General features: G+C 36.1%; 1 protein-coding gene across 9 annotated transcripts in view; it reads left to right on the top strand.

Moving 5' to 3' along the window:
• LOC123676913 (potassium voltage-gated channel subfamily H member 6-like) overlaps positions 1–27,384 on the top strand; it is a 281,964-nt gene that overhangs the window by 126,813 nt on the left and 127,767 nt on the right. For 8 of the 9 annotated variants that reach the window (XM_045613233.1, XM_045613232.1, XM_045613230.1 and 5 more), the window contains exons 3-4: positions 12,465–12,614; positions 12,691–12,832. In XM_045613233.1, the coding sequence (XP_045469189.1) occupies positions 12,465–12,614; positions 12,691–12,832 (292 nt within the window). Of the gene's footprint in view, positions 1–12,464; positions 12,615–12,690; positions 12,833–24,924; positions 25,044–27,384 lie in introns of those variants that run through there. The other variant, XM_045613234.1, reaches the window with a different exon arrangement.

Raw genomic sequence — 27,384 nt, 5'->3', positions numbered from 1 at the left:
ATAATTCGCGCATAGACGAGAAACTAAAATTTTTCTATAAATTGAATTGAATAATCATTTTACGTTTCTTTGAATCCGATACGGTAGAGAAAAATCGAATCCTTTTATGGTTCATAAGTTTATTATCGCTTTCAAGATGATTGCTTTTTTTGCGTTACTAGCGTGTCTATTTATCTATTCGCTTTGTCGGCATCGCCCCTTGTTTTGCCATCTTTGATTTTTGCATTCACCATCGGTATACACATACCCGTTGTTTTCGGTTTCTTGTACCATTTTTGTCACAGAATTTCAATACTGCAGATATCAGAGAACTTAACTGAGTTATTCGCATCGAAAAATTTTACGTTTTTCATTCAAATTGCAATTCATTTTGAAGACATCAGTTTTGAATTGACTATACAAGTTGTTTCTAAAATGGAGACACAAACGAAAATGACAGATTCCTTGGATCATTTTAAGAAAAGATTCCTATAACATGGGCTTGCAAATGCTTTGTTTTCGAAATGAAGGGCGTAGATCTTCTTTTTTTTTTGTGAGGTAAACGAAAAAAAAATTTGTTGACGAATAAATTTGCTCATATCTGTAATGTGAGAAAAAGAAGTTTGAACCAAATTACTCGGAATAATTTTTTTTAATACCAATTCGGTTGTTCTCACCTTATACTGGGTGTTCCTAAATTAGAGTTACGAAGGAAAATGAGGGATTCCTTGGCCTGCAAACGCTTTGTTTTCGAGATACAGGGTGTTTCTAGTATGTCGTACTTTTTAGTGATGGTTACATCAGTTCAATCAAATCTGTATTGATCTTCGCTACAGAGTGGGTAAATAAGTACCAAATTTTATAATTAATTAATTCATTATAGTTAACTTACTGAATGCATAATAATTTGGATTTTCTTGAGGAATACAAGAGAGCTGTTTGGATTTTTTTATCGAAATTGGTAGCAAATACGACAAAAATATAAGAAACCAAAAAGTGTAGTAATGGACCAGATTTTTTTTTTAATTTTTCTAAACTACCAGTTGTTATCAAAAAAATAGTTCTGGAGAAAATAAGCAGGCACCCTTCCCGAAAAAATATCACCTTGTACCTTTGTATTCAAAATTAGCATATCCATGATGAAAACTTCAAATTTGGAATATCTATGGCCAATTCAAATTAAATATCTTGTGAAGGGAAGGTTTTTTGAGAAAAAAAAAGTGTTTGGGGAATCATGTAATAGGACCTTTTCTCTTGAAATGAAATATGTCATTTTCATCTGTATCTCCAATTTAGAAACACCGTGTATATATAATCAATTCTAAACTGATGTCTTCACAAATAAATTTAATTCATTAATTAATGCTACGTCCTTGTTCGAAAAACAGGGTGTTAAAGTTTGATTTTTCAAGTTTTTTTCTGAAAGCATCTTCCTTTCACAAAATATTCAACTCAAATTTGGCATAGATATTCCTGTTTGAAGTTATCATCATGTGATATGCTAATTTTGAATGTAAATCTTCAAGGTCATATTTTTTCTTCTCAAGAACTTTTTTTTGGTGAACCACTGATAGTCTGAAAAAATGTAAAAAGGAACTATGGTCCAGTACTACACTATTTGGTTTCTTGTAGTTCTGTCGTATCTGCTACCTATTTCGAAAAGTTGTCTAGTAATCCTCAGGAAAATTCAAATTACATAAAGATCCAGTTAGAATATAGATAATTTCCACTGAGGTAACCATGACTTCCACCTTACAGGTTATTATAGATTGTTGTATGATAATTGCAAGTACACTAAAATAGAAGCAAAGTAGGAGCAAGCAGTTAGGTTTATGCAAACGAAAATATGGTTAATAAATGTGAAATACGATTTCAACCTATTTCTTGGCGCTCGACACACCGGAAAGTAAGATGCATCACCAATTCAATTACCAGATTCAAAAAATCCCTACATTCGTTCGCCCCATTTCCACCCCGTTTTTCACATCCTTTATGTGGTCTTCAGGTCGTAAATATATCAAGTTTATGCTCAGGTGGGTATCTTTGTCACATTTTCAGACTTCGAGAATACCCTGCTTTGAATTGAAAACATATCCTTCAAGGAAATTGGGGAGTCAGGTCGAAAATGAAACACTTACAAGGAAGTTGAGGAAACAAAATAGAAACACGTCCTATAGATAAAATCGTTTTAGTTCAGCGATCACTCATCCAATTTCTAACCGCGCTCGGCACTGCTTGACTTCAGTTTTCTAACATGAAGTGACAGTTTCAGCGTGTTATGGGTGACTTTGCTGGACTAGCAGAAAGTCACAACGAATGTATATATAATGTTATATATCGAATGAAATGTTGTGTTTTTCTAAAGGCGACTCCATATGTTAATTTTATGAATGTTAACTGCTGTATGCTGTATGCATTCAGCCCGAGTTAGACTGCATGTCTACGTGCATACGTTAAGATTGATAAATAGGAAAACTAAATACGTAGTTTGTATTGTGAAGATATTACATATAATATAGTGAACAACTGCTTCAGTAAATGAGTAAATTCTTGAACATCACAGATAAATATAAAGAAATATCATTCTTCCAGGTTACTCAAAATAGCTCTCTGTATTATAGATCTTCTTTCTCACAACAAACATAACAGAAAGTTGGTTCATGTAACTGGGTAACTTGATTTTGTGATTAATTCTTTAAGCAAAATTAAAATAATGTGTTTCATTCAAATTGCAATTTATTTGTGAAGACATCAGTTTCGTGTTGACTATACCAGGTGGAGGAACAAACAAAAATGATAGATTCCTCGGATCATTTCAAGAAAAAAAGTTTTATAACATGGGCCCGCAAATGCTTTGTTTTTGAAATACAGGGTGTTAAAATTTGATTTTTTCATTTTTTTTCTCAAAGGACCTTTTCTTAACTATATTTAACTCAAATTTTGCAAAGATATTCCAATTTAAAATTTTCATCATGTGATATGCTAATTTTGAATGCAAATCTTCAGGGTAATATTTTTTCTGGAAGAGTGCCAACTTCTCTTCTCCAGAACTTTTTTTGGTGAACCACTGGCAGTTAAGAGAAATGTATAAAGAAACTCTGGTCCAGTATCACAATTTTTGGTTTCTTGGTTTCTTGTAGTTCTGTCGTATCTGATAGCGATTTCTAGAAGCTCCCTAGTAGTAGCTCAGTAGCTCAGGAAAATCCAAATCATCATAAGAATCCAGTTAGAAAGCAGTGATAAATAAGCTGTCTCGTTTAAAAGGCATCAAATTTACTTAGATTATAATGATTTTCCACTGACGTCTCCATGACTTCCATCTCACAGGTTTTTATAGTTTGTTGTTAGATAGAAAATATTATTTCACGTGCACTAAAATAAAGCAGAGGGGGGGCAAGCAGTTTATGATTAATAAATGTGAAATACGATTTCAACCTATTTCTTCGCGCTCCATACACCGAAAAGTAAGATGCATCACCAATTCAATTACCAGATTCAAAAAATCCCTACATTCGTTCGCTCCATTTCCACCCCGTTTTTCACATCCTTTATGTGGTCTTCAGGTCGTAAATATATCAAGTTTATGCCCAGGTGGGTATCTTTGTCACATTGTCAGACTTCGAGAATTCCCTGCTTTGAATTGAAAACATATCCTTCAAGGAAATTGGGGAGTCAGGTCGAAAATGAAACACTTACAAGGAAGTTGAGGAAACAAAGTAGAAACACGTCATGTAGATAAAATCGTTTCTGTTAAGAAGGATATACAGTTACTGCTCGAGTATTATCTTGAATTACATAAGAAACATTAGGGAACTTCGTAACTTAGTAACCTATTCAATTCCTTGATCCTAATTGAGTCAGAACATCATTCTACATTTTGTGAATATATTCGAAACAATAATTCTGAACCGAAATAAAATCACAGCATTTTTTTCATTTCGATATACGGAACGTAAATATGAAGCACCAAAAAGCCAAACGACAAAACTTTGGGTAGAAGATTCAACACTTATAATTCTGAGCCTCGAAATTACGGATCACCTTGTGAAGGAATGTCTCATCATCGCTTGCCAACGCAAAAAATGCTATGGATAAAAAACTTGTAGAAGTGAGGAAGTAACCTCCTTGAATATATCTCATGCAAATACTGGAGTTCATTAGAACTCAGGAACTGGAGGGCGAGCTGTAGTCTACGATAACTAACGGCAAAAAAAGCTGGAACCCTTGAATCTGCAATACTCCAGACGATCAAAAATCCGAAATCACTAATTGGATTCGACCCAACAACAAACTTGAATGTCATATTCTTACCTCAAATGAACCCTGAAAATTTCAAATCTCTTCTTTTGAAAGTCATCGTGTTTACCGACGGCACCACGTAATACTAAGATTGAGATGAAATGATAAGAGGTGAAGACAGGTCCAAAATGGGAAATAATTAATGGTTCAAGAGGCATGCTAATGGATTAAAAAGTTTACATATTTGCTGTGTTGGAGACCAAAGACGTGGCTCAACTTCGTCAGCCAGGATTAGAAAAATGATTTATTTACAATACTCCCCATGTTTCATCTTTTGATATTGTTATATGAAAATATGATCTATTCAGTTAATATGGAGGGTTTCAGTATGTTTGAACGATTGCTGATGAAAAATTATCATCTAGATCAATGAGGACTAGGAGTTTTGAGTGACGTCATGCGCCTATTTCAAAATCAATTAGATATTTTAGATCTTGAAAAACAATGAATGAAATATTTTTTCTAAATAAAAAGTTTATCTCACAAAGATATATCTGATAGTGAAGATTTTGGCAGAATGATTTCATGATTTTGATTTCTACAGGGTGTGGCGTAATTAATGGATAATCCTGTACTGGCGAATAGGGGAGGTCATGGACGACCAGAAAATGTAAAGTTATGTTCAGTAAAAATATCATAGTTTTCGAGATATCGGACAATTTTATTTTTTTCTAAAAAGTGCAAACATGAGGATTATCATACTTTTTTTCTTAATTAAGCAAGATGGTAGGAATTCGGTAGTTAATCTCATAGTACAGCTATTTAAGAGTAAAATAAAAAACAATTCCCAAAGAAATAACAAGATTTTTGATCACAGCAATGAATTTAGTGAGTGAAGGTGCACTTTTCAGAAAAAAATGAAATTGTCCGATATCTCGAAAACTATGATATTTTTACTGAACATAACTTTACATTTTCTGGTCGGCCATGACCTCCCCTATTCGCCAGTACAGGATTATCCATTAATTACGCCACACCCTGTATATTAGATTGCCTTCACCAAATAGACACTTTTATAATTTAAAGTAATCATATATTGATTAAATTCACCATCTTCCAACAGATAAAATTAAATTTTCCGAAATTGCTGTTTCAATTGTGAATGGTGAATTGCATATCCATTTCAGAAGAGTAAGAAAGAATTAAAGAGAGTATATTAAGTGAAAATGAATATTACCAGAGTAACTTTCCTTTCAGTTAGCCTACAGTGTTCTCAAATGCAAATGAATATTACTAGTTATAAGATTGTTAATTCGAGTTTTTTTGGACTATAATACACAAAAATTCGTAGAGCTGTCTTTATGTTAATTTAGTTATTCACTCAAGTATACAGTTTTGAATATTTGTCATGTAATTTTAGGGTGCAAATGTACTTTTGAGATTCTCAAAATGTGTTTGCATCTATTCACAATCACCGAACACTCCTTCCATAGAGAAATCCACGAGTCTTTCCAACTTTTCGAAGCCACAAAAGGGGAGAAGACTCAGATTATACTAGTTTGATTTTCTTATGATTATTACTACGTGTAGGTGAAAAGCGACGAAAAAAATACTACCAACAGCAGAATAATTATTCACAGAGACTCAATCAGTTCGTCATTTCCTTCTTCTCCATTTGGCTAATTTCTGCCTTTGGCAAGTCACGGAAGTGGTAGGAATTATAACGCAATTTGTTCCACAAACTTTCTTAATCAGAAATTGACATCTCAGCTTTCACCCGGAACGAAATTCCACTTTTCCGTCCTTGTCCTAACGTCCGCCATTATTAGATTAACTTGTGATTGATAGGTGGGAGAAGCAGATTAGTTATTTCTCTCGTGAAGTTTCGGCCTTTCGAAGAGTTCATAAGGTAACAGGGGTGCCCAAGGGTTGGAGGGGATAAGAACCAGAATTCTAATTTTGTGAAAAGTGTAAAGAGAGATAAGAGAGTGTTATTTTTAGGATTCGAATAGTAGTTGCTACAAAAATTTGTTGTTACACTTCATTGATAGCTCGAGAACATGCCTCATGAATGTTATTAGGAAAAAGTCTAGCGTTCAAGTTGAAAAAGAATGATTACTGAAAACCTAGTTATGACTAAATTGACAGGATGGATTCTCACGATGGTATTGAATATAATATTTGTCTCCTAGAAGTCCTAGGTTTTATTTGTAGTTGCAAAATCATGGAATCACTTTTGAAGCATTCACAGTTCGCAAAACTAAAGCACCTTTGAGACGTCGTAAAGAAAATTGTGAAAATATTGGAAAAATTTAAGCTTTTAGAACAAGTAAATGATGTAAAGAATCGAAATCATGTGTGTCACTCAAGAACAAAATAAAAACCAGGTTTGTCCATCCCTTGTCGCATTTTGCAAACAACATAACACCAATCACCGTATTTTGCACAAAGACTGATTAAGGCATTTTAAGTTCAGTTATCACAAGAACTCAACCCAATCGATCACCAGCAACTTATCTTCGATGATTGGATCCTTGAAATGCATCACAATGATCCGGATTTTCATCGAAAGGTCATCCTCAGTGATGAGTCCGATTTTTACCTCGTTAATAAGCATAATTATTTCGGGCTCGGAAAATCCAAGAATGATTATTGAAAAGCCTCCTCATCCTCAACTTGTTGCTGTTTGATGCGGTTTTGGGCTAGTGGTGTGATTGGACCTGTCTTATTTGAAAATGAGGCTGATTCAAAATTCTTAGAAACGTAAACGACAATAATTTGCCTGAAACTGAAGAATATATCAAACAAAGAGCAAAAAACAATTCAGATATAAGGAAGATATTTCTTATGAATGAACATTTGGTGGACAAGAATCGGCAACTTTTGAAACGGTCACAAAATTTTTGAACTTCCTTAACTTTTGTGGAGCAGTATATGTCTCGATGTTGAAAACTGAAATAAGAAACTTTCGAAACTTCTCGATATATTCACCAACAAGTCCCATACGTCGAACAAATTATGCTGCATGTCATAAAAGTTGAAAACCCACATCAACCCCATACATCTGAAAGTGAATATCGATTTAAAACACTGTTCACCAGAGGAAATGACGTTTTAAACCCTCAGAAAATACATCACGTAAACGACACGGCTCAAGAGACACGTCCATGGATCAATTTTCGTTTTTCCGTGGACCGTACATTCATTCAACCGACTACCCCAGATTCTGCACGAATTTACTTTTTTATTCGTGGTAGAAGGCATTGTTCTGTACGCTCAAGTTTTAATAACATCCGAAACATCAATGTCGAATGCCCACTGATTTTCACGTGCTTATTCCAGGGGAACAGCTGGCTATCGCGGAATGATGAATGAATTTCGTGTTTCGAACCGAGGATGGTCTTAAATGATAAAGTTCTATGTACTATTGACTTAGCCACATGACCGCTATAAATCTCGAAAGAAATGAACTAAAACTATAAATTTTCTTCATATATGTTCAGCGTCCGAATTTTTGGACCAAATTTGTTAAATCCTCATGAAATTTCGTTCTATTATCAATATGTTGAAAAAACATCAGATCAAATTGAAAATTTAAAATCAACACATAAAAAAAACGATAAATTACAAAATTTAAGAGGACAATTTACATCACCGAAACGAGAAATTATGCGTCCACAATTTCGCTAATTCGCATAGCCACCTAGTGAAACCTTTGCTTCGTCGCTGAAGAAAATTCGATGCGAAAAATTGTCATCCTAACGATGATGTTCTAGCACCCAATCGACATATTATACAAAATTATATCGGATTTCATGTTTCTTGAGATAACGTCAAATTTCTCAATTGTGGTGTTTAAGAGCTCCTATTTTTGTTTATCCACCTTCCTCGAGGTTTCTCATTCATGTAACTGAGACGAACAAAAATAATTCATTAGAAAAATCTTGTTGAGCAAATCTTGATATTCAATTTCTTCAATTTATATGAGCACTATGGCCACTATGTGAAATAAAACATACAATATCAACATAATTCACTATCGGTGATCATCACGATTCTATTCACCTTTTCTCAATGTGTATTAGTTTGACACTCCCGTACCCTACTTGGCATAGATTCCATCAGATGATCGATTTCTTCCTGAGGTATTGCATCCCATGCAATATGTAATTCCTGACGGATAGCTTGTAGTGCTTGTGGAGAAGTGGCTAATTGATTCAGTCTTGGACCATCGTGAATTCCCGAGCAGAGTTGGGATTCGCCACTGAAGACCACTCTATGCCATTCCACGTCCCAATCCAGTTGTAAGGTATACTACTCCAAACGTTGCTATCAGTGATGAGCCGACAGCGTTAGATGTGGTCGATAGGATTGCCAGCCAAAAGCGCTAATCATGGATTGAGGCCATATGATTTGGAAACTCTTGTGATTTTGATCAAACGTTGTGTTTCGCTTCGCCTGTTGGCTTGAAGTAATACATGTAGGCTTGGTTAATCGATCGTCTAGAGGTATGATTTGATTACCTGCCTTTCGTCTTCTTCTTCGTGACTTTGTCGAATTTGTAATAATTGAACTCTTTTGAATTTTTTACATCTATTTACAAAGCCACACTTATACAGTACAACACAGTATTGAGAAGATCCTAATAACGTCCTAATAACAAGTTTCCCACTACGGTACTGAATTTCGTCTTTAACTCTAGTTTTAATTACTCGAAACGTCTTCGATTACCACGTCTTTGTCGTACTTCAAGTTTTCGGTCATCTCGTCTCTAACTTGTTCGCGACTCATCTTAATCTAGTCCGCGAACCGTCTTCACGTCGTACGTCTTAAGTTTCAACCGACTGAACTTACTCTTACTTCGACTTAGACCGAACTTCAACTATACTCGTCTTAGACTTAACTTGAACTGACTCTCGACTCGAACTTACTTCGTCCCCTGACCACAACTTACCCCGTCCACTCTGAATATCCTTCCCTCCTGCCGGCTTGACCACACCCTTAGGGAAAGTACCATTCCCTAGTCCAATAAAAATTTTGCCGTACCGCCCACAAAGATCTTCGCGGATTCCTGGAAATCGAATATTCTCGAAGGACTAGAACCTGATACACAGATGTGACACATCTGGTACAACCGTGTTGTCTTCGAACTTTCCCAACCCCCCAGTAAATATCTTCAAGATTTACAACTCCATGACATATCTTCGACACCTCGAAGAATAACATATCCTTTTCACATTATATGTACAATAACAATTCCTTCCCTTTAAATTCATTGAAACTGTCATGCCCCCGACACTTGAAGAAACTAATAGGTCTCCAAGTATCCGGTTGACCATCTCAATTATTTACAGGGAACAATAACTGGACCCTACATACATACATAAGTTAGTCGGGCAGTAGGAAACTGTTTTCAATATCATGTATAGAAACATAGACTCTGAACCAATTCTGGTAATTTTTTTCCAATTTGAATCGATACAAATATCAGTTATGATATGTTTCCAACATCTTCTCCATGAGTCTTCACGAGATCACCGGAAACGGAATGATCATAGCACTTCATTTTGGTTGAAGTTGAAGATATCGGCAAAATGCACACTTTTTGAGATACAAGCATTATACAGTTGAACGTACATTGAAAAAACCTTTTTGTTCGCCCCATACCAGGAGAGGAAGCCGAAATACTGTTTCGGCTCGTAGTATATATATTCCTGTATACAGGGCCGGCGGAAGTAATTTTGGCGCATAAAACAACAAAATTTTCGGCGCCCCTGCTCTATAGCATCAATAACAACAATATCTCCCTCATAACCAAGGTAAGATAAGAATGTTGGTAGGGCATGCAAAATTTTAGTCTTGCTTCGAAAACTAATTGGGATTAAAAACATGTGTTTCGCTGAAAATATTTGGCATTTAACAGTAACTAGTTTCGAATGCAAAATCGAATTTTCTATATGTTGAATGTGCAGACATCGGCTTCCAAATAATTTGAAAGCGAAGGTAGCGTTTTTCGTCTTTGTGAAATACATTATGATTTTATACCTCTTTCAATGAGGTTAATAGGGGATTCTGGTTATATTGGTTGGGCTGTCATATGTTATTTATTATACAGGCGGCTCAGTAAGGTGGTATGGAGATTTATATTGAGACAAACGCAGCGGAACAACCTCAATATGGTACAATGAAGAAATATTAAAAGGCGGCCAGCAAACTGGGCCAAATTGCCGCCCCTCAAATAGAGGCGCCTGAAACGTCTCTTCACTGTTTCATCCCTAATGCAGGCTGTTCCCATATATACGTTAGTAATCAACTATGGCTCTAATTCGACGGTCAGATGTACGAGAGGTTACAGGACGTCACCATTGGTCGGTTATCGATCTTATCGATCTACTAATGTTATCAATTGAAGATGTCAGTCTTGAATATCATTTGTTTGTCTTCCTCGTCTACGACGTTCTTGAGCTTCTCTGGACCATGCTTGATAATACTGTATTACAGAGGGGTTGGTTACCGTTAAGACGATTACAAATTTCTATGCAAGAAACACCACCTTCATGTAATCCAATAATGCTACTTCTATCGAGTTCATCCAGTTGTCAATAGTTTTAAATTTGTCGCATACAAGGCATAATCGCTGCTGCAGATGAGAACACTGAAATAAAATGAAGAATTGCAATAAATATTCCAAGGTCTTCTTGGTGTCGTATTTTTTGCCACAGAAGATAATGAAGTTGTTATGAATATGAGGAAATGGAAATAACATTATTTGATGCCGAATCCAATAATTCAACATTTTATGAAAAAAGGCATTCCACAATTTCAGGTTTCGAATTAATGATTTTGTCTTCTTCATTTCCTTCAGTTTTTTTCAGTATTCATAATGAGTATTGTTACATATTGTAACTAAATCTATTCGTTATTTTGTCAAAAAAGTATTAGAATGCTTTTTCATTATAATCTACCGATTGATCTCCATATCCAATATGGAATTACCATATTTCAATTTTCTATTGAGCTGAATATACTATAAATTTAGGTTTCAATATTTACCAGAATATTGAATATTTAAATTCAAGGCCAGAGAAAAGAAAGGTGAAAAAATCGTTCCATATTAAAAAATAAATTTGTCTCTCATAGTTGGGTTTGTATGTAGTTATAATTGTGGAAAGTTAGAACACAAATCCTTTTTCAAATTTAAACAATAAAGGGTTTTCCAATGAGGGGTTTCGTTTCGATATAGAAAGAAAACAAGTCATCCACAGCAATATCTTCCAATTTTATCCATAAAAAATCATTAATCGTAGCACGGTAGCGCAATCTATTCACCGTACCTAACAGTCGCACCAACCTTATTTTCGAATATGTTAGGTTCAGTCACAAAACTCGAAAACCGCACCAAACAGTGACATGTTGCGGATGGAAAGGTTTTTCCGAGGGTTTTTCATCAATCATTCTTGGATTCTCGGAGCCCCAAATACGACAATCCTGCTGCCTTCGAGGTGATAAAGGGTCTCATCACTGGAGCTGATTTTTTCCAAGTTGAAGGAAAAGTCTTTAAAACACTTCTGTTGGTGTAACCTTGTATATTAAATCATCTGGTTACATGTTTCGGCGTATTCGTCATTATCAAACCAAAGATTCTGAAAAAGTTTATACTCTTAAGTACAAAATATCTAATTGAGCGAAGAACAAGCCTCAACCCTTCAAAATGGGATTTTCTGAGATGATATTTTCGATGAATATGATGCATTTCAAGGGCCCAATCAGCGTTCCTGTTGATGAACCGGCTTGAGTTATTCTGTTTACTGAACTTCAAAAGCTTTAGGACCTGGGTCCTTATGTCAATTACGGTGTATTGCCGTTTGTGGAATGCCTAATTCCCAAGATCGACGAGGAATCGACGAACCTAGGCTTTCATCAATACTACGGGTTACAGCAGCAATATTCTCAGTTGTTTTTGAGCGACGCATATGGTTCCGATTCTTCACATCACTTACTTGTCCCAACAGCAACATTTTTTTAACCAGTTTCATTATTGCAAGCCGAGAAAGTGCTTCACGATGACCCAAAAGTGCTTTAGTTTTGCGTAATATGACTGCAATCATTTTTGTGGCAAATTTTAACAATTTCAATGTACACAAGCCACCAGATTAATTAGGATCGTGATAAATATGCTACACTTCATTCAAACGCATCATGACAAATGATGAGACTATATAAATAACAGATGCTTTGTGTTCCAGGTTCAAAGTTCCTATGTTCTGAAGTCATAGCTCCCATAAGAAGCGAAGTTGATGACATCAGCCTGATTATTGTCAATTTCGAAGACCTGACAGCACATCCTGCTGGTTCATTGGAGAATAGCCCCGTCGGTAAATCCAGATTCAGCAAATGTAGGTATTCTCGAGGACCAGATAAAGAATTAATTCATGCTACTCTTTTCGTTTTACGATCGGTATCCTCTTTCAGTTGATAGAGCTAGGGCTTCCTTCAGGCAGAGTTTGAGGTTAGGTTCAAACTTGCGAGGCCGGGGGTTCCGATTGGCTGGTTATTTGACACCTCCGAGTGACGTCACCACTGCCGAAGAAGAAGCGGACAGGTTGGAGCAATGGTGAGTCAAACTTTTTGGAACTTTATCTATCTGCTAATGACAAAAAAACTATAATCATTTCAAATTGACTTCGACATGAAAATCTAGAAAATCAAAATTAGGCTGTAAAATAGTATGGATATTTCAAAAATGGGGAGAGTACTCATGTGAAGTCAGGATCTGCACACTGGTTCAAATTTCGCATGTAGATTTTGATTTTTCATTTCAGTCTTCTGGAAAAAAATGTGTCAAAACTTGCTGGTCGGTGAAAAGCCACAAAATATATCAACAACACGTTTCTTGATGAAGTAACGAAGAAGGATATAAAAATAATAAATGATCAAGCTTGAGAGTTCGGCTTTTTCCTTTTCCTTATACGCCATTATACAGAGTGTCTGGGTTACCAGTAGGAAAATGCTCCTGTGATGATAGCAGACATCTGCATGAGTTGAGAAAAATTATACAAAGTCATCTTAGGATTCTCGTTTTCGAGATACAAGATATTTTAGGAAATTTGGAGTAATTTCAAACGGCTCTATAACTTTCGAGGCAGTCAACCAATCTGAGCATTTTTCCAAGGGTCACCTGATACCCAATCGATCAGCACCAAATCATGTAAAAAGAATATTCCGCATTAAAATTGCAATATCGATTTCGTATCAAATCGACCGTTTCATTATATATCATATTTTTTTTTTTTAATTATTGCTGCATTTTGTAAATTAGAATAAGTTTTGAGTTCGCACAGGTAATTTTTTTAGCAATAAGATATTACCTCTGGTAATCATGTTTATTAATGTTACTGTACTGAATCATGAATAAACTTTATTATTATCTTCCCAACATGCACTCGACATCGAAGAAAGAGAAATTCCTTCCTTGTAAAAAGTTTTCAATAAGAGGTTTCATTTTGAATAGCCCGCTATCTGGGCAGCTATCACTTTTGAAACTGTCATTTTTTGATCTCTGAGAAGTCGCGCCATTACAAAAATTGCTAAAACTCACTACAAAAATTGTGAAAATTTCGTTGTCACAGTTAGCAAAACTAAAGTACTGTAGGATTTCACATATGCCTACTTATGCGTTTCGTCCCAGGCACACACACCGGACTCATCAGTGTGACTTTGGTATATTTGTGTGTGCCGTGTCACAGACACTTGGAGAATTTATTATTATCGGGAGCCGCCGGGACTCGAATCCGGCACCTTGTCGCATCTCGGTGAGTGAGTCTACACTCTTAACCTCTAGGCCACCGAGTGCTGTGTTTATTGTTGCTATGTGGAGCTTTATGAGAAGCCGCCACATGTCTCCCTCCCCAGTGACGGAGGAACGAAACTCATGCGTGTTACAAGGTCATCGGTGCAGCCGGGTGATTGCCGCCTAATCAGAGCTGCACCTCGCGGCATCGTGCGGACGGTGCCTATTCAGGTCCGCTATACCGCGACAGACCAAGGAGCACGTCATGGGAATGGACGTCTAGAGTTTCGTTGGAAATTGCAGATATATGGGAGCTACGCATCAACCTTCTGCTTTCCAGGACACATCTTTAAGACGGCCATTCCCATCACGTCGGGATCACCAATGTAGGATTTCACATATGCCTACTTATGCGTTTCGTCCCTGGCACACACACCGTACTCATCAGTGTGACTTTGGTATATTTGTGTGTGCCGTGTCACAGACGCTTGGGGAATTTATTATTATCAGGAGCCGCCGGGACTCGAACCCGGCACCTTGTCGCATCTCGGTGAGTGAGTCTACACTCTTAACCACCGAGTGCTGTGTTTATTGTTGCTATGTGGAGCTTTATGAGAAGCCGCCACAGCACTATTGGATTGTCGTGAAACACCTTCCTGCCCGGCAGTAGTAAAACCGTTAAAAAAATTTGAGCTGTTAAAACAAGGTAGAGATGTGATGACTGATGAATCGAAACCGTGTGCGCTGCTCAAGAGCATTTGGGAATATTGCTGCTTTAGCCCGTAGTGTTGATCAAAAATCAGGTTTGTCGATTCCTCGTCGATTTTGGGAATTTGGCATTCCTCAAACGACGAATTTTGCATAAAGACTTAAGTCTTTATGCAAAGTCTTAAGGCCTTCAAAGTTCAGTTCACACTGAGGTCGATCACCAACAATGACATAACTCCGCTTATTGGACTCTTGAGATGCACCAAAATGATACTGTTTTTAATCAAAAAAAAATCTTCAATGTTGTGTCCTATTTTCACCTCAAAGGCTACGTTAGTTTAAAGAATGATCGCAGTTGGGTTTCGGAAAATTCAATAATGTAAAAGTGTGAATGGGATTGCGTTGATGATTTTTTTATAGCCGGAATTGAAAGATATTAATGTGGACGACACTTTTCCTCAACAAGACGGCGGTACGTGCCACACAAGCAACGAAGTAATATCAATTTTGCAAGAAAAGTTTCCTGGTCGTTTTATTTCACGAAGAGATGATCACACAAGAGATTTTGTGATTTATCACCTTTAGACTTCTATATTTGGAGTCACGTGAAAGAGTATATACTCCACGATTCAAGACTTTAAAGATGGAATTTGTCAAGTTGTCGTGGACATAGAGCCGCAGAAATGGAAATTTATCACGGAAGATGTTCATGATAGCTGATATCGTTTTCCATTTTTAATGGCATACCTCACTCTTCAAAATGAAACTTCTTACTGGAAAAGCCATCATTTATTTGCATATTTCCCTCTAAATGACAGAACTAATACCGCTAATATTCTAATATCGAGAGAATTGAAACAGAATGTGCTCAAAATTTTCAATTCCTCTATGAAAACTACATGATAATATGCACTTCAAATCTCTTCTGAACATAATTTGAAGTATTAATTAAGGAAATTTCTTCTATACCACAGCAATATTTTAGTCTCAAGGAAAATTAGATTTTCTTTCAACACGTCGTAAATCTTCTTTTGAAGTATGAGCGTTAAAGTGACCTCGGTTTAATCATACCGATCGATTAAATCAACTTATACCAGAGCGAGGAAGTGCAATATCAGGTTTATACAACCGATAAAGTAATACATCATTAAATTTAACCGGAGGATAACATTACAGACGCTCAGTTTGTTGAATCTGACAAGGCTTCCTAGCGTGAAACATCTGTAAACATCGTTCATCTCCCCTTTCCCAATTAACAACCTCAAAACCCTTCAAAAGACAGCTAATCTCTCTTGCGCACCAACCCAAATAGCTATCGTAAGTCTTCAACCAGTTTATTCGCCAGCATTTCATCAACGCTGCCCAATTCCCAATCGATGCATTTTCGATGTGTTCAATTTCCTTGCCTTCCAACGGGTGTTTTTTTAGCTGCATGAGAAGTTTCGATGGTTGCTGTAGAAATGAGGGGATACTGGGGGGGTTATTACCCCCCCCCCCAAGACTTCAAAATATAAAATTACAGAATTCTCGCAAAGACGAAGAACGGACTAAAATTTTTCCATAAAATGACACAATCATCATTTTCTTTTCTTCGAAATCCACACGGCATTAAAAATCGAACCCTTTTACGGTTTATGAGTTTATTATTATATGGAAAAAGTGAGTGATAAAGATGTCAAACAGTGCTCTCTGAGAAATTTTCAAGTTTAGGCCGAACTATTGTGAAATAATTTACTTAATTGTGACCATCGGAAAGATAGTGAGTTGTTCTACCAGTCTATGTGGTTTTTTGAAGGGTTTGTTTTTTCTGAGGTTGATAATTGTTGGAAAATTTTAATTGTCAGTGTTGATTTTTATCAGCATATTTAGATTTACTTATTGAAATTGGCAGGTCGCATGTTTAGCGGCATATGCCGGTGTAGTTAAGATTAGGTATTCCATACACTACAAGATCTCAGAAGCTGTACTCCTGTGTTTTCCGTTCCTCTGTTTTTGCCTTGGGTGACCTAGACCTTCCTGTCTTTGTTTTAACTAAAGTCTCCCTGGTCGGTCTCAGTGGAGTGAAGCGTGTGTCCCCGTTTACTCTTCCCTCAAATATAACAGCAAAATATTTTTATTATTGCTATAACATTATATGATGCCAAACCAGGAGATACAAAAGGTCACTTTGGAACAACTTTTAATAGAGATTAGAGAAGTAAAGAATTGTATATCTGCATCGGAAGTAAGACTTCGATTGGATATTCAAGAGCTGAGAAGTAAAGTTGATCTGTTGGAAAGGGAAAATAAGGAATTGAGAGAAGGGCTCGAGAGCGCTAACCGATTGGAAAACAAAAAAAACATTATAGTTTTTGGATTGGAGAAGGATTCTAAGCTCTCACCGGAACTTCTGTGCTGTGAGCTGAATGGATTGTTGGGCACTCGGGTTGAAGCATCGGAAATTAGTGATTTCTATACTTTGGGGAGGACAGAGAAGTGCCCTTTAAAGATAGAATTTGTATCTTACCAAACAAAAAAAAATATATTCAACCACGTCAAAAAGTTAAAGGGTTCAAAGGTGTCGATTGCGAATGATTTAACACCGAAACAGCGTCAAGAGAATAGGAGGCTCAGATCATTTCTGTTGGAGGCCAGAGAGAAGTATACGGAAAAATCTTATATAAAGGGTAATAAGTTGGTGGTTGGGCAGGTTGCCTACGATTTAGAGGATTTGGAGTGTTCCGAGGAACAAAATAAAGTAAATAGTGCACCAGGTACTCCTACAATAAGGAACAGTAATCAAACGCTGGAGGAAACTGGATCCAAACCGGTAAATTTGGCTCCTGGACCATCGAACATAAATGAAGGAAAACGTGTGAAAAAAATATTGACACCACATTTGGCAACACACAAAAGGCAATTTTTGACTAAAAAGAAGTCACCCTCAAAGGAAAACGTTGTTGGCATGAAGGAGTCATCCCCAAAAGAAAACGTTGGTGGAATGAAACTTCGACATAAGTCAGCGACAGACAGGTAGAAATTCATCGTATTGCCAAAAAAAAAAAAAAAATCAATAAATAAAAAAAAAAAAAAAAAATAAATTATAATAACAATAGCATAATTCTGATATAAGTCTACATATCTAAAAATATAGAATTGAATCAATAAATAAAAAAAAAAAAAAAATATATATAAAATTATTATTCTTATGAAAAAATATAAACTTGAGTATTGTTGTTGTTGAGTACAAATTATGAAGCAAAATGAATATCAGATACTATAAAAACAAAAATTAAAAATTAACTCAAGTTACGCTTAGTATTTGTAGTTGTTGCTATGAATCGGTTTATCAGAGACTACGAATTTATATCACATGACACTACTGTTTTGGAAAACATCAATAAAATAAAAGAATACAACTTGAACAAAAAGCTCAACATTCTGCATATGAACATCAGAAGCATATCACAAAATTTCGTCGAGTTCTGCACATTTCTTGAATATATATCGCAGAATTATGAGATCATCGTATTGTCTGAAACATTCCAGATCGAAAATATCGATTTATTTCGTTTAAACGGATTTCATTGCATTTATAATGGCGGAGAGTATAATAGGAATGATGGGGTCATAACTTATGTTAAGGAGAATATCTGTTTCAGAGATGAAATTATAAATATTGGTGAGACCAAGGCTATCGAAATTTCACTCTTAAAACAAGATAAAAGCTATTACAAGGTTACAGCAATTTATAGATCACCACAACAATGCCCTAGGCTTTTTAATCAAGGCTTGTTCAGTTATTTGGAAAATTCTCCATGCTCAGATCACATAATAGTGGGCGACATGAATATCAACATCTTATCTAACGAAGACCACGTGGAAGATTACAAAAACACTATGAACACATTTGGATTTATGTCATTTATTAATAAAATTACTAGACCTGCAAGCCAAAGTTGTATTGATCACATTTATGTTAAAGGTTTGAATCAGAATAAGACTCCACATAATATCAATGGCTTCATTTTTGACTATTTGATTACTGACCATCTCCCAATAATGCTATCTTGTGATAAAATAGAGGAATTTAAGGAAATGAAAATCAAAAGTAAAAAAAAAACTTATATTCATTATTCACAACTGAAACATGACTTACAAAATGAAACCTGGCAAAAAATGTATAATCAAAAGGACGCAAATTCAATAACTGAAGAATTCATGAACACCCTGATAAATTATATTAAAAAACACACAAGAAGTGTGAACCAAAAACATGAAAATATCAAAAGAAAATCTTGGTTATCTCCATCTTTGTTAAAATTGATTAACAAGAAAAATAATATATACATGGAACTCAAAAGAAACCCAGAAAATCCCCAAAAGAAGAAACAATATTCTGAACTGAAAAATCAAATAAAAAAACTCACACAACATGAAAAAAAACAAGAATTAGAAAAGTTCATGGCAAGAAACCAATCAGAAACAAAGGCCATCTGGGATTATGTGAAAAATGTATGTAGAGAGGATGCACATGTAACAAGAATAGATCACATTAGAACGGAACATGGTTCGATCGACAATCAATCGAGTATTGCTGAAGCATTTAACGAATACTTTAGCACATTAGGACAACAATATGCGGATAATATACCAGATATTGAAGGTTATAGAGAGATTGACACTTGGCAAAACACAACCTTTTTTCTGAAGCCTACAGACTCACAGGAAATAGAAAATACTATTGAAAAACTCAAAATAGGAAAGTCACCCGGAATTGATGGTTTGCGAGCAGAAACGTTGAAACTGATAAAAGTAGAAATCTCCAAACCTCTGACTTATGTGGTCAATTATTGCTTCCAGAATGGTACTTTTCCGGATATTCTAAAAGTGGGCATAATCAAACCACTCTACAAAACTGGTGACAAAGCTGAAATGTACAACTACAGACCTATATCATTGTTGTCTACTATTTCAAAAATTGTTGAAAAGGTTCTGAAGAATAGAATGGTCAGCTTTTTAGAGAAAAATAATGTTTTGGAGGACGCTCAGTATGGATTTAGGAGTGGGAGGTCGACGGAGGATGCAATAAGGGAGCTAACTGGTCGAATATATGAATCTTTGGATAAACGGATTCCTAGCTTATGCATCTTTGTTGACCTTGCAAAGGCCTTCGACACCGTATGCCATGGGAGACTTCTCGGGAAATTGTGGAGATACGGATTTCGCGGTACAAGTTATAAGTTACTTGAATCTTACCTGGACAAGAGACAACAAATTGTGGATATAAACGGAAATCAAAGTTCCCCAAAAATTGTTAATTACGGCGTTCCACAGGGCACAGTGATTGGCCCGCTGCTGTTCCTGATCTACATCAACAGCTTGTTGAAGTCCGGAGGCACGGGTGGAATACTCAGTTTTGCTGACGATACTGTGATTCATTACACGGCTCCCACGTGGCATGAGTTGAAAAATAAAGTAGAAGAGGATTTTGATGTTTTGGGAAAATGGTTTCAAGCAAATAAACTCACACTAAATTTAAAGAAAACCAAATACATGGCTTTTTCCTCTTATGATTCAGATCTGCCATCAATGGGAGATCTTGAGATTAATGAAATTGTAAGGATACCAGAAACAACATCAATAAAATATCTTGGAATAATGATTGATGCTAATCTGAAATGGGATAAACATATAATAAATACAGTAAGAAAACTGAGAGGACTTCTATATAAGTTCAAACTTATGAAAAAATATTTGAATGACACTAAACATCTAATGATGTTATTCAATGCATTGGTACAATCCCAGATCAACTACGGAATTATAGGATGGGGAGGAGTCTATGACACGCACTTGAAACATCTGAATACTATACAGAAATGGATATTGAAGATAATTTATGGAAAAAGCCTGAAATTCCCAAGTGATCAATTATTCCAATTAGCAGGGATTCCCGATATTAGGCAGACATATGCACTCCAAATACTCCTGAACATCTTTAAAGGAAATATCAGATTGAATAAGACAGAGCATTTGTATTCTACAAGAAAAAAAGAATATAGCTACCAAACACCAAGAGCAAAAAAAAGGATAGGACAAAGATCTTGTTTTTACCTAGCCCCAAGGATATACCAAAAAATTCCTGAAAATCTGAAAAAAATAAAAAATTATATATATTACAGAAGAAAGGCTAAACAATGGTTGATGGAAAAAGGAAGAGATTGTATAAGCAGAATAATCAATCAGGAAGATTAAAAAATAAATAAAAAAAAAATAATGAAATTAAGACTTACATTTTGCGACATTTGATGAACCCGAATATGGACACCTACCTACCGATTGGACCTCACCCCTGAAATATGTTCACCTAGAATGGATCTTGGAAACCCACCCGATTGGACTTTTACCCGGAAGTGACATGAACTAGAACGCGAAGCAATATTGACTGGATGGAAAGAATTCACTTCTAATTTAAATATTAAAAATAATGTATATTTCTTCAAATATTTTAGAAAAACCTTTTATTTATAATTACGCACAGGTTAATATTTTACGAAATGGATACCTCTGTAATTTTTTTTTTGATGTTTATAGTGAATAAACATTATATTATTATATTATTATTATATATTATTATCGCTTTCAAGATGAGTACTTTCATTGCACTACAAGCACGTCTATGTCCAATGTTTATTATTTTCTTTTATCTGTCCTCTTTGTCGGCCTCTTATTTGCCAACAGTGATTTTTGCATTCGTCATCGGTATACACTTACCCGTTGTTTTCGGTTTTTTGTATCATTCTCGTCACAAAATTTCAATACTGTAGTTATCAAAAAACTGAACTGAGTACTTCGCATAAAAAATTGTCTGGAATTTATTGTGTTTAATTCAAATTGCAATTTATTTGTGAAGACATCAGTTTTGAATTGACACACGGTGTTCCTCAATTGGAGGTATAAATGAAAATGAGAGATTTCTCGGATCATTTCAAGAAAAAAAAAGTCCTGTTACACGATTCCCCGCACACTTTGTTTTTGAGATAAAGGTTTTAAAGTTGAAGTTTTTGTCATAGAACTTTCCCTCCACAAGATATTCAATTTGAATTGACCATAGATATTCCATTTTGAAGTTTTCATCATGCAATATGCTAATTTTGAAAGCGAATCCACGGAGTGAAATTTTTTGTGGAAGTGTGTCTGATTTTTTTCTTCATTTTCCTCCGAAACTCTCATTTAGAAATTTGCAGTATAAGATGAGAGCAACCGAATTGGTGATAAAAAAATTATTTCGAGTAATTTGGTCCAAACTTCGTTATCAAACTTCTTTTTCTCACATTACAAATATGAGTAAACGTTGTCGTCAAAAAAAAACTTTTTCGATTCCCCCCCTAGATAAAAAAGATCTACGCCCTTGGTTGTTGTCTATGGTTTGGCAGTTGAGAATGTCAAACTGTTTTGATATTTCTTTCAGTAAGGTTTGACAACTCATCATGAATGGTTTAACGCCAGAACAACGCTCCCAAATTGTGGAAACTAATTTTGAAAAGAATAAATCTATAGCGAAGTTCATAGAGCACTTCGTCTATTTTACGGTCAACATATATATACAGTGAGGTTCAACGAAAACTTAACACCTTGATAATAAAAATATGAAAAATCGCTCGGGCCCGTCAATTTCTGATTCGAAAGGGAACAACTTTTCCGCTTTTCGCATCACCGTACAACCTTTTGATTTTGAATAGGGATGAAGGGTTTTGCGATACTTCATTTTGAAGATCTTATCGAGTTCTATTTGATCCTGAAATTTCGCTTCAACATTTTCATCGAAAACGAAAAGGTTGAATAATGAAAAAGTACTTACTTTTGTGATTGGTTCATTAAATGCTGGATATTGGCACCATTAACTTCCGTGCAGGAATGTAAGTTTAGCTAAAAACGTTCACATACATTATTCAAGATTTCTGGTGTAATTTGACGACAATCATTGATTATCTGAGTTCGCAAATCATCCAGTAACTCAAGCTGGGTAGCGTTAATCTTGGATTTCAGATGACCTCATAGAAAAAAGTTCAATTGTGCCAGATTAAATCTGGGTGGCCAATTAATATGTCCTCCTTCTTCCAATCCCGGCGAGGAGGAAAATTTTTATCTAAGAACTGACGCACCGCTTAACGAAATGAGGTGGTGCGCCATCTTGTTGGGAATTTGATGAATTGATGGTCTTCTGCTTTCTCCAATAATAATAATAATGCCTTCATTCAAGAGAATTAAAATATTACAATTCCAGAAAAAATATCAGAAAAAATCAATCACAGGGCGGAGTTCAGATGGTGATGAATCCATACACCCCTGCTCTTCCACTCAAAGCCTGACGAGAAATATATGAAAAAAAGCCTTATACATCTCGAGACAATAATGATTGAAAAAGAAAAAAAATAACGTAACACAAAGAAAAAATTTCCATAACTTTTTAGTTTCGAAATTTAATTATATATGAGTCATATGACAAAAAAAAAAGAGAGAATTACTGATTACTGAGCTCGCACTGATCCCTATAAACTACATCCCTGAGTTCAGCTCTGAAAGATGATACTGACAAATTTGCATGAGGGTTGGATAAATAGTGTTTTCCAATAGATCTGAATAAATTTGGCAAGTGATATTATAAATATAAAAAAGGCCGATTATGTGATTTCCATAAATACCCGCCCAAAAATTCAATTTTTGGGGATGCTGAGTATGCACCTCGCGAAATAATCTTGGATTTTCACCAGATCAACACCGAGATTATGCCGATTCACAATGCCGTTAAGGTAAAATGTACACTCGTCCGAAAAACAGATATCGAACATGTAGTTTAGATTACCGTAAATCATTTCACTAATAACGCCACAGGACTGGATTCGGCGATGGAGATCGTTCTCATTCAGTTCCCGAACCAATCGTGTCTTATAAGGATGGAAGGATGGAATATATTATATTGTTTCAGGATTCCCATGATTGTTGTGCGTGAAACAGCAGATAAATCGTACAATTTCCTCTTATTCAAGGTCAGATCCTTTGCTACATGACCTAAGACAGCCACATCCTCGGCTTCATCCCTCGCTTCGTCCCTTTCATGCACCCTCTTTTTGTTTGAGACTGAACGAGTAGCGTCAAATTTAGCAACCAGTTGCTCGACGTAAGCAGCGGATACATTTTTTTCTGGATGTTGTTCGTTAAATGAAGCCGCTATTTTTCGCACAGAGCGAATGAGATGTTCCCCTCGAAGTCGGGTCCGAGAGATTTTCCAAATTTTCATTTTAAAGTTTTAGTTGGACCACCCTGTATAATAGACTGTTTGGTGCAGTCTACACGCTGGCTGCATCATCGGTCCTTATTTCTTTCGAAATGAATGGCGAGCGCTATCGAGCCATGTTGACTGATTTTTTTTCCAAAAATCAATCAGTTAAACATTGACAACAAACGGTTCCAATACGACAGCGCAACATGCCTTACTACGCCATAGCATGCTTAACCATCAAGTTATTGCTGAATCAATTTGGTGACAACATTGTTTCCAGAAATGGTCCTGTTAACTGACCCCTTCGTTCGTGTGACTTGAAGCCTCTCGATTACTTTTAATTAGGCTATTTCAAATCATTGGTTTAAAACCAGCAACTCTTGAAGCATTGGAATGCCAATATTCAGGTCACCAGTGACGGCCAGATTTATTGGAGAAAATAGTGAAAAATTGAACTGATCGAATGGACTATGTAACTCGTAGCCGCGTCGGACATATGCCGGAAATCATATTTAAAAAGTAAAGGCTATAAAATTATCTACCAGATTACAATGATAAAAATTCGTTTTAACAATATTTCTCTCTTGTATTATTATTTGAAGTACTCGAGCTTCTAAAAAGCACCCATTAGACTCAATTATTCAATCGCAGAATCTTCTATGATTAAAAATCGAGTTTTGAACTAAAAATAGTTCGAATAATTCGTCGAAGGTCGGTCTTTGGAGCGTTTCGAAAATGTGATGGTTTACCTACTCGACTTGTTATTGTTTCGCAAATGAATTTATTATGGCGCGATATCATAAAATGAGATTAATTCATTTTTGCGGACAAAAGCGGTTTATCGTTAAAAATAAACGTGATTCTAGAGTAAATATTTGGTCCATGCGATGCGTATGGAGATGAAATAACCTGTTCTTCGTTTATTACTATCATTACATGATTTGATTATCGAAAGTTCTGAATTCAGTGAAGTTCGTGGGTGAGAATGGAATTCAAATTTCTCGATAAGGGATTTCCCCGACAGATTAATAATCGATGGTTGAGCGATGGTGATATGGAAAGGTTTGTTTGGAGATTTTATATGATTCTTCGATGATTTGAATACACTCCCGTCTCCCAATACAAATTACACAGCTTAGAAGCTAAAATAGGTAATACTTTGCTATATTTGCGCTCGAAAAGTTTATTCTATATATTTTTGTAATATTTGCATTCTAAATTTCCTTTTTCTATATTTATTTGAATTAAGTCCTTGTATTTGAATGCATTGTAAAGTGAGACTTTCATTGAAAAGTGTTCTTCCCGAATGAGTTATTTAACCAAGATTATTCAATGTGTATGTACAAAATAATATATCTACAAAAAGTAACTTCTAAACTAACCAGCTTGAATTGGATACTCCTCTAATTCCTAACCTAATCTCACCTTTTTTTTAATGGAGAGAAATCCTCCTCTAATTCCTAACCTAATCTCACCTTTTTTTTAATGGAGGGAAATCCACCTTATGGACACCCAACAAATCTCGACAAGTGTAAAACACCTGTCAGCACCATTTGGGTAGTGTTAGGCTCTCCTGAAAGGCATACTCATTAAAAACCTCCATTACACCTCCGCCGAACCCGAAGAGAAAGGTTCCAAGTACGCATTCAGCCTCAGTGCAGCCGGCTCATCAAGGGTTTGGTACGGCGGAATGCCTGTCTTTGTGTAACGCTGCCCTACTCTAGGGAGTGTGGTATAAGATAGAAGCAATTCGTTTCTGGTGGTAGAGCCATTCAACAGGTAGCCTAAAAAGCGTGAGGCAACTACCCGTCAATGAGCTCCCTCGTTCCGTGGTTTCCCCCATAGCTCTGATTTCAGAACTCAAGCCTGAAATAGTTCCATGCAAGGACTTAGTCGGCCAGCCTCCTCCCTTCGAACTTTATCTTCCACGAGGAAACGCCTCTTGTGACCTTTGAGTACTTGCACAACTTACGCAAACCCTAAGTCCTCACAGCATAGGATCAGCCTCAGTTTGTGCAGGGAAATTATAAGGATGGATATTTTTAGAGGGAGTTTAGTAGTTTCGACTGTGACCAGTGGGGTTGAGCAGAGTACTAACATACATTTTCTTTATCCTCGTTTTCTAAGATTCGAGGTCATTAAAGTCATAGCTACTCCTCGAATAGTGTACCGAGAATTACACTTAAGGTCCTAAATTCTACCACGTACTCACAGCCAAATGTTGGCTTCTTCTTGTTTTCTTCTCGGGCTCTTGTGTCTCCTTCTGCTAGACCTGCCAATGATTTCCACCAACCTTTATGGCCTCTGGTCAATTCTGCGCCCTGCTGCTCTACTTCTCTTCTCGTTCTGCTTGAACCTGTCGGTTGGAGGGGTAGAGATATGGGGATGTTATTAGGGGTAGGTGAGGTTTGGCAGAAATATAGTGTTTGGGGGAACACGGGATTGTTGAGGTATGAGGAATATAGCAGGCTGGGATTAGCCACGCCACATTTTTTGATCAGTCTTAGTTTCACTGTCTACTTTGCAGCAGGCAGTTACTACCAGCCCTCCCACCACGACAAGGTGCTAACCTCGGAAGAGAACCTAATCTAACCTAACCAGCTTCAATTGGGTACTCGTCAAAATTATTCATTTAATTCAAACAACCAATGGTTATGCATATCTATATTTTGGTGCTACAATGAGCTCCTTCATGACGTTGCTAAGAAATTTTCTTCTTCTAGAGAATCTCATGTAAAACATTCTGAATTATTCTCGAAAATAAAGGTCAAAACTTGAAAAAGTCGGTGATGACAACTTTTCAAGAGGTTAGTTACTCACATTCAACTTGGTTTTTATAAAAAATAGCAATTACAGGGATTCATTCCATCCAAACATCAGCGAAAACAAACTCGTTTGAGAATATCCTGATATCAAATTCCTTCCTTTCAAGATGAACTTAAGAAAACAAAACACAAGAAAATAAAACATATGCAAAAAATCTAATTCGTGCATTAGGAATTGTCGGATATAGCGTCATTGCAAACCGGACACTAACTGTCTATACTTACGCCCAAGAGTGTCTCAAAAGAAACCTCAAAGGGGCGCGTATTTACATCACTACTGACAGCCAGGCCACAATGGGGTCCCTGGATCAGGGGTCTCTGCTGACGTTGGAGTGCCGTAATACCATAAAGCAACTGGTCAGAGGTAATGAACTAACTCTACTATGGTTACTGGGGCATTGTTGTATTGAAGGAAATGTAAAGCCAATTGAACTTGTATAAAAGACATAAAAGTAAACACCTGTTGGTACTGACATTAGAGGTAGGACAATAGAAAAACCCTCTGGAGGAATACTCTGGGTCTGGCTCAGGCAGAGAAATTTGTGATGCCTTCACCCATATAGACCAAAGAGCTCCTA

Source organism: Harmonia axyridis, chromosome 3 (assembly GCF_914767665.1).
Source record: "Harmonia axyridis chromosome 3, icHarAxyr1.1, whole genome shotgun sequence".
Classification (NCBI taxonomy): domain Eukaryota; kingdom Metazoa; phylum Arthropoda; class Insecta; order Coleoptera; family Coccinellidae; genus Harmonia; species Harmonia axyridis.
This window is presented reverse-complemented; position numbering and strand designations above follow the sequence as displayed.